This window comes from Solanum dulcamara, chromosome 3, assembly GCF_947179165.1.
Source record: "Solanum dulcamara chromosome 3, daSolDulc1.2, whole genome shotgun sequence".
NCBI lineage: Eukaryota > Viridiplantae > Streptophyta > Magnoliopsida > Solanales > Solanaceae > Solanum > Solanum dulcamara.
The window spans coordinates 39818959-39828573 of record NC_077239.1 but is presented as its reverse complement, the minus strand read 5'-3'; the positions used below and the strand labels follow the sequence as shown (position 1 = coordinate 39828573).

At 37.4% G+C, this 9615-nt stretch overlaps 1 protein-coding gene across 1 annotated transcript; it reads right to left on the bottom strand.

The window, feature by feature from the left end:
- Positions 1-744: 744 nt before the first annotated feature.
- LOC129883548 (uncharacterized) lies at positions 745-3518 on the bottom strand. The gene is made up of 2 exons (XM_055958184.1): positions 3225-3518; positions 745-1511 (listed from the first exon to the last, which is right to left on the bottom strand). The coding sequence occupies exon 2, from the start codon at positions 1507-1509 to the stop codon at positions 745-747; it is 765 nt and encodes a 254-aa protein (XP_055814159.1). The 5' UTR covers positions 1510-1511; positions 3225-3518.
- Between the last annotated feature and the right edge of the window lie 6097 nt (positions 3519-9615).

Here is a 9615-nt window from a genome sequence, read left to right as displayed (position 1 = left end):
TTATCAGCAATCATCGGAGTAATATATGATAATGTAGAGCCTGGATCTATTAATGCATATACAATCTGGGAAAAGATCAATAATGTACCTGTGATCACATCTGGAGACGCCTCTTGATCCTGTCGGGTGGCCAAGGCATAGGTGCGGTTCGAAGGGCCACTAGAACCAGAAATTCCACCCCGACCTCTACCACGACCTGCTGGTGTAGACACACCCTGCCCCGTGGGGCGCATAGCTATCGAAGAAGATGATGACCCAGCAAATGATCCTGTAGGTCGAGCTGCTCCACCTGAATCACCCTTATTCGGGCAATCCTTCATCGTATGGCCTTGACGACCACAAACAAAACAAGCTCCTGTAGCACGATAACACTCTCCCGGATGGTACCTACCACAATAAGAACACGGGGGCTTGGGTGGCCGCATCTGACCAGAACTTCTGTCTAACTGCGAACCGGAAGCCCTAGAGCTCAAACCAGCTCCCGAATATCCTGTGCCACCTGATCTCCGGCCTGAGGATAGTAAAGGCATACTCCGTGCTGGCTGGGTGGGCTGTCTGCTACCCTGCTGCTGGAATGGCCTACTTCGGAACTCTCCAAAATATCCAGCTGACCTGGCCCTCTTGGGCTGACTTCTGCCAAAATCTCGGTCGGACTGGCGTCCTCTATGTCTGTCCTCCATGCCCTGAGCATATTCCTGAATACGGGCGATGTCCATCCCTGGCTGAGCAGCCATCACCAAACAACTATCCACCAGATAACGATCTAGGCCCATCACATATCTGTGCATTCTGTCTGTCATGTCGAGCCAATGAGTCGAACTCCAAACTATACTCGCGAACACTGCGGCCTCGCTGTCTTAACTGTAAAAATTTGTCCACTATGGCTCTACGCATCTCAGGAGGCAGGAAATGACTGATAAATGCCTCTGTAAACTCGTCCCATACTGCTGGAGAAGCTAGTCTACCCCTGGACAGCTCCCAGGACTCAAACCAGTTAGCAGCTACCTCGTGCAATCTATATGAAGCCAACTCAACCGACTCAGTTGCAGAAGCTTTAATCAAACGTAAAGTGCGCTGCATCTCTCTAACAAACTCCTGGGGGTCCTCTTCGGGCTTTGTCCCGAAGAACTCTGGAGGGTTACAAGTCAGAAACTCACGAGCCCTCGAACTATCAGACTTGTGTACCGGATCTCCGCCTAAACCGCGTCTGTGTTCTTGTCCAGCCACCAACCTAGTCAATAACTGCACCGCATCCTGCATAGCCCTGCCTTCCGCTCCTGACTGTGGAGCTAGAGGCTCGGGTACTGGGGCTCCAAATACTGGTGAATCCGCCCTCTGATCTTCAGCTGGGGCTGCCCTAATTTCTGGCGGTGTAGCAGAGCTGGCTGTCGGGGGCACAGTCTCCCTCTCAGGCATCGATCGGGCCCTGGTAACTCTGTGCGCCTGACCAATCTCACCGGGTGCTACTGATTTGCCCTTTTGGGTAGCCGTCGTTTTCCTCGGAGGCATTACTGAAAATAATGACAATTATTTCGTTAGGAAAGAATCATCCTAATAATATAGCTCTATCGCACGATCTAAGACAAGAAGAAAAAAGTAACATCCTAAATGTCTTGTAGCCTCCTGCTTATAGATGTGGTGCACAACACACCGATAAACAAGACTCTACTAGACACGGTCTGTAGAAATTCCGAGGACCCAACCGCTCTGATACCACTTTTGTCACGACCCAACCCCGTAGGCCGTGACTGGTGCCCGAGTTGGGCACCCAAACGTACCCTTATCCCAAATTAGTCTATTTTTTTTTTCGAATAAACAAATGTATTGATTAGTAGAAATTTCTAAATATATTATAGAAGTAAATATATGCACGAGAGTTGAAAGGCTGTCACAAAACACACAAAAATCCAAACCATATATCCAAAACCCACAACATAACTCTGTCTACAGACCTCTACAGATGATAACATAGTCATAAGACGGGACAGGGCCCCGTCGTACCCCTGACCAATATATACAAATATACAGAGATAGAGTCAGTACCAAAATACAAGCTCCGAACAAAGGAGCACTGTAACTAACACAGCAGATGTCCTAAACAGGCGGCTCAGCACAACGAACGTCGGTACCTGCGGGCATATAACGCAGCCCCCGAAGAAAGGGGGTCAGTACGGAAAATGTACTGAATATGTAAAGCATGCACTGAACTATATAACATCATAAACTGAATAGTATATGCAAAACATAAAATCAATGTTTAGAATTTCAAAATGCTTATCAAAATCTCAAATCATATATGTACAGACATATGCCATATCCGGCCCCCTTAGGGACTCGGTGAACAAAGTGTGGTTGCCCTCCCATCATCGGCACCACGGCACAGCATAACACCAGAGTAGGGAATATCTCCGTAACAAATCATATCATATCAGATGGCCATATCAAATCATATCATATCATATCATATCACAAACATATATGTACATGGCACAGCATAACTCCGTGGCATAATATTTACCACCCCATGGTACATGTCATACCTGCCCCCTCACGTCGGGACACGGCGAACAATGCAGAGAATTACGCACGAAAACATATCCTGGCCCAGGCTCAGTGAAAGAAGTATTGAGGCATCCACGAGTGGAGTAGTGAGAAACTAATGCAATTTAAATCATAAAATATTTATACAGACTCGATGGCATAATTTTGATAACAAAACATAAAAGGAAACTATAATAATAATAATAGTACAAGTACTTCCGATATCACAATGGTTTACGTAAAAATAGTATTTTCCGAATCGTCTTCGTACTTTCAAATTATATTATGGGAATTAACGGAATAATTATTCATATAATATTAGGAAGCATAGCAAAGAGTTTCTATCAAATTCTACCTACCGTAACTCAACCGGAATAACGAAGGAAAATTCGGAATAGTGGGGCCCACCTCGGTCAAATGAGGTGGCATATACAAATCATGTGCGTTAGACTTCATAACATTATTTAGAGGAGTTTCAAAGTATTCGGAATTCATTTGTGCAAAATCTAGAAGTTTAGACAATTTTTCCAAAATTATTCATAATTACCTAATTCAATTCTATTGAATAGAAAAGGGAAATTTTTGAACGTCGATTCCGAAGAGTAGAGTGATCCCCGAGTTTCGTATTCAATCCTATCACATCTAGGACATGCCAAGAGAAGAAAATGTAAAGCTTTACATACCTTTTTGACGTTTTACGGTTGTCCAAATTCAATTCCCGTTTCCTCCAAAATCTACAATTGGTCACATTTACCAATTACTATTCATAAGACTTTAAGAATTCAATTTTTCCAATACTTGTCTACAAAAATTTCGGCAGCATCTCCCCTATATATATAGCAACCCCGAGATTACAACTCGGCCACAATATCAACAACCAAGCCAACAACAACACCAATTTCATCAATAATCAATTTAAACACACCATAATATAAATTGGTGTAATTTTCCAATTAGTGCAACAACTTTCAACCAAACTTTGCATTTCCAAATAAATATAAATATCCCATATCCAAAATAAATCTCAACTCATTCCAACATAAGTAAAAATTATTCCAAGTAAGCTATCCAATTTTTTTCAATTCCATACTTCACTTAAAAATTCCATAAATACAATAAAAATATTAAAAACTCATTTTCTTTCTCCAACTTCACAACCAACAACAACACTCCATACTTTTAATAACTTACTTCCATCTTCTTATAATATAACACTTAAATTGTATAATTCCTACAAACTAATTTAATACCAAATACACCATTTAAGGTTCCTTATATTCCAAAAATTACAACAACAACTAACAAGCTATGCAACCTTAATTTTTTTCCATCTCATCACTTAACTCTTATTTCCAACTTCAATTAATCTCATCCAACTTTCATTTTCCAACACCAAATAATTAACATAACCACCATCCAAATACTACACAAAAATACTACACAAAAATACTACACAAAATTTACATAATTCTTACTCATATAAGAACATGTATACATGGCATCATATTACCATGAAAACTTCCATATTTTCATAAATTCCATACACCTCAACATACTACAACATACACAAACCTTCACAACTTAATAAAATGAATGAATTCTTACCTTTTTCTTCTAACTTCTTCACTTCCAAATCAATGAAACAAGTCTCCAAACTTCCAAAACAATTACACCATGTTGTAGAGCACCCTTGACTTAGTAGGAATACTAGAAAATTATAATTTTTGGGGATAAAATTTGGAGGGTTAATTTTTTTCTTGCCATGGCCAAACTCTCTCTTATTTTTGCTTAGAGATTTTGGCTATTCTATCTTCTTCCAACTCTCTTGAACATTCTAGGATTTTATGACTAAGAGGGTTCCATGTGAAATTACCATTTTGCCCCTCACCTTTCCTAATAATTCCAAGTTGAAATTCCACCTTTACCCCTAACCTTTTATGGTATTTCCACATGTGAAATTCCAATTTTACCCCTAATCTTTTATAGTATTTCCACATGTGAAATTTCAATTTTGCCCTTTAACTTTTCCAATAATTCCACCTCCCAACTTAATCAATGGAAACTTGTATATAACAAGACTAAGCATAGTCTTACCCTTGACCTGTTACAAGTATTCCCAACATGTCCTTCGGTGCAAAGTACGGGTTATAACATTTATGATATTTTTATGGAGCATATTACATTTCTTAAATATGGATGTAAGTGGAAAAATTGCATAAGAATGCTTGACGTTAGAAACAAACTAAATTGAAGTCTCTAGCGTTAAATTGAAGTCGAGTAGTATGTATTGATTTTGGTGTTGTGGCTGCAGCTTGTTGGATGGCATGTTTTAGGGATGGAAAGTGTTATAAAAGGGGTTGATTACTGCTGGTTGCAGACACATGAACCTCCATTTCGTATTGTTACAGGTTTTATGAAATAAAGGCTAAAAACTCTATTTTGGTATCGTAGTTTTGAGCTAGTTGTTTGAAGTTGTATTGAGTAACGTTGAAGTGATTTGATTGTATATATAACTACTGGTTGTTTTTTGTAATATGGCTGCTAAAATTAGCAGTTGGATAGGGCAAGTTATAGGGGAGATGCTGCCCAAATTTTGGCAACTTCAGCACTAGTAATAAGCTAGTCGAGGAAAATTGATAAGGAAATGGTTCCTATGACTACTTGAGTGTAGAGTTCGAAATTGGAAAATGAAATATCATTAATATTAGTATTACTTTGATGTTAAATAGGTTAAGGAGATATTGAGGAAATATGTGTTACGAGTAATCCCTAAAGAGGTATGTGAAGCTACCTTCCTTCTCTTGGCATATTTTTGGGATAAGTATGTAAAGCTTATCCTTTCTCTTCTCTTGGCATGTCGTTCGCATAAGTATGTAAAGCTATCTTTCTTTCTCTTGGTATGTCATTGGCATAAGTATATGAATCTTATCCTTTCTCTTCTTATGTCATGTCTTGATATAAGTACCACAAGATGCAAGCTCTGGGGAGTATCCCATCCATAAAGCTCCGAGCAAGATTTATGATTCTTACCAACTTCCAAATGTTAGAACTTCCATAATAATGGAGCTACAGCTGTCAAGCCTTTTATATGATGGAGGGTAGTAAGTATGTGAAGCTAAGTCCTTTTTCTTAGTATGTATTAGCACAATTATGAGATGTGTATGAAATTTGGGAGTAATTCTATTCTTAAAACTCCAAGTATGGTCCATAAGTCTTATTCACTTCTCGATGGTAGAACTCCTATACTAGTTAAGTTATTGCCTCTTAAGGTTTCTTTGTGATGGAAAGTAGTAAGTACCTAAACTATCCTCTCTTCTCATTTGGCATATCCTAAAATTAAGTGATATGTATACAAGCTGGGGTAATCTCATTCTTAAGTTCCGAATATGATTCTTGTCTTTTACTCATTTTCTTACGTTAATGCTGTTATGGTAGTTTAACTACTACCCTCGAACCTTCTGTACGTAAAATAAGAATTGGCATGTAGAAGTCCATATGCTCATAGAAGCTATAGTGAGTCATGTCCTTACTTTGATAAGCTCTTATTTCTAAGGACTCTATGACGACCAATAACTCTGATTTCATAAGTTGTTTGGCAGTACTTGATAAATTCCTATGATTCTTGAGACTCTAGTTGATACGACCCCTGATGACACTTATAGGGCACTTGGGATAAGTACTGTTCTGAACCTCAAAGGATAGTCCAGTATGATCATTCTATTGAGTCTCAGATTATAATAGGATAATTATGACACCAAGTCCCATAAAGGGATGGGTACGATATATGATGATTATGACATCGAGTCCCATCAAGGGCCGGGTATGATATATGATGATTTTGAGAATGAGTCCCATAAATGGCCGGGTATGGTATATGATGATTATAACATCGAGTCCCATAAAGGGCCGGATATGGTATTAGATGATTATGACACTAAATCCCATAAAAGGCCGGGTATGGTATATGATGATTATGTCACTGAGTCCCATAAACTGTCAGGTATAGTATATGATGATATGATGACACCGAGTCCCATAAAGTGTCGGGTACGGTATATGTATGCAATGATATAATATGATGATATTGTGTTGAGGTATGATATACGATTATGGCCCCAAGCCCCATTATGGGCCAGGTGCGATATATGATAATGATGGGCACGATTTTTCTCGTAGGACACAGGTACAGTGCCTTATTGAGTATCATATTTTTTTCCTTGATCTCTACTTCAAATGTGACTTTATTTATGAAATGTCTATGCTTTACATACTTAGTACATATGTCATATTAACAAGTTCCACTCAGCAATTCAGAAGTGATGTATTGTGTTGGAGTCTAGTTTTGGTATTAACCCTCGATTTATATATTTATTTGTTCACAGGTATGGTGGGGGCCCTGTCCTTGCCTTATGTAACTATTCTTACTGTTAGAGGTCTGTGGACATGTATGTGGGTTGTGTATGGGTTGTATATGCATGTATGTATAGTGGTGCCTATGATAAGCCTTGCTGGTTTATATGTTATCCTGTTTGTTGATGTGCTATAACTTAAACAAGGGACAAATTTACTTATAAATAGCAGGGATATATGCGAGAACCCAGTTTGGGCACCCATCACAGCCTATGGGGTTGGGTCAGGACACGTTGGGGGCAGTTTGGTGTAGATGATGGTGAACTAATTTGGCTCAATATTTTGATTGTTATTGTTATGGATTTTATGATGTGAATAAAGATATTTATTAGTTAAAGTTGAAGATAAATTTGTTGTGGGTTGTTGTAAACATTTTAGTGATAATAATGTAGTTTACTTGCATATGAATAGGTGATATAATGGTCTTGGTGCTGCTGCTATGTATCATGAAAATTTGATGAAAAGATAGTATGAAATAAGGTGTAAAAATCTCATATGGGTTCCTTGGTGTGTCCACAAGTATTCGTAAGATTTCAAGCATCCTTATGTTGTTAATTAGGGGTTGTTTTGATATGTTTTTGTTGTTCTTATTGAGTTTGAAAGATTAATGATAGTTAAGATTATACGTTATGTTTTATGTTGGTTGAGTTGTTGTAGGAATGTTCCGATAAAAATATTAAGACTATGGATCATTAAACATAACTTGAAGATGTAGTAGTTGTATATGGATTTGAATTATTGTTGGATGTTATGAATGTGGTCTTCCTTAATCTAGAAATAATGTTATAATGAAGAGATTAATTTGTATTAAATGAAATTGGAATTAAGAAAACACAATGATTAGTGTTGGTATTAAAATGGACAGAATTGGAGTTTCTTGAATTAGATTGGGTTGATTGTTGTTGTTGCTTTTATGGTTATGGATCATGTGTTAAAAGTGAAGAGATTGTATATGTTAATGTTAAATCTCCATTTGGGCCGTATTGGGGTTGTTCTAATCTAAAAATAGTGGATTATTTCCGATTAATGTTGGGGTTATTATTGTGGCTAATTATATGATGAAAATGAAAGAATTCGATATGTCAAGTTGGGGTTGTAATTGATTTAAGGGCTAGTTGTAATGACTGGCTGCTTGTGTTGAATTGAAGAATTAAGTGTATGCATTGTATGGTTAATTGTTGGGATGTTTAAATCATTTCGATAAGGTGTGGTGGCTGCATCCTATTACGAATACTCCGATAGGATCGTAGTTGTCATGTTGATAACTAATAAAAGTCAAATGTTATATGGGCTGTTGAAAGGTATTCTTGAGTCTTGTCTTGGCTTGTCTTAACATGGCATTTGAATGTGTGATTGTTGATGTTACTTAGTGATTGTACGACTGGTTTTGAGGTAAGTAAAGTGAGCGATATAGGGGAGGTGGTGTCCAATTTTTTAGAAATAAACTACCAATGATAAAGTACGTTTTATGCCTTTCTATTGCTTAACTGTAGTGCTTAACGTCTTAATATAGGTTGAGACACTATGGGGAAGCATATATATGTTGTGTGCGGATAAATTCTAAAGGTATATAAAGCTAACCTTTGTTTCTTTGGATATGATCCATATGAAACAAATAGACGACGAACGTATAAATTCCAAAGAAGCTCTTATTCTTAGACACATTAGGATGGCTAATGGTCTTGATTCCTGGAAAGTATATCATTATGTTTTGATATATATGTATGATTCCAGTCATTCTAATTTGGTATAATTCATATTTTGGTATAATTCATGATTCTTATTAACTTTTTAATGTTGGAACTCTTGGAATAATTGAGCTACTGCCCTCAAGTCTTTTATATGATTGGATAGTGATTGATACGAAAAAGCTCTGATCTTTTTAAAAAAGAGGCTCTATAATGACTAATGTCTTTGACTTCATAAGTTATTTTGCATTATATTTATACATGATAATGATTCATGAGGCTCCATTTGATATTGTCCATAGTGACACTCGAAGAGTATTTGATATGATTATCTCCTTTAATACTCAAGTGCGAGTTTATTTTACTTATTCTATCGATTCTCAGATGATGATTTAATTTGCATATGGTTAATCACTACTTTGCTTGTGCATATTGTTATTAATTCTTTCACCGAGTCCTAGGCCGGGTATGTATAGTACAAAGTTTCACTGCATTGTTTGTCGTGTTCCTCACTAGAGGGTCGGGTATGATATATATATATGATGATATGATATGATTACATGATGATGTGATGATGGCATCGAGCCCTATGATGGGCCGAATATGATATACATATATATGACAGATTCACCGAGTTCATAATGGGCCAGATATGATATATGATATAATCATGCATAATTTTATTTCATAAGGCATAGGTATAGTGATTTTAGTTTGGCCCACGAGGTTTGGTTATGACATACAAGTAGGCATTTTAGTTTTGAAAATTTTGCCAAAGTTTGACGTTGGTTAACATTCTCGGTAAACTTGCTCAGATTTTAACTCTAATAGCATAATTAGCTTTGGGATTCTATGTTTGGTCTAGAACGACCTTTACTTTGGTTCCCAAAGCTTACGAGATGAATATGTGGCTCTTTGGCATTTTGGTAGTTTTACTTTGAAAGTGCCATGTTTGGCTAGACGATCTCTATATGTC

Coding starts and splice junctions, on each gene's coding strand:
- LOC129883548 (XM_055958184.1), bottom strand. CDS start 1,509: ATGCCTCCGAGGAAAACGACGGCTACCCAAAAGGGCAAATCAGTAGCA.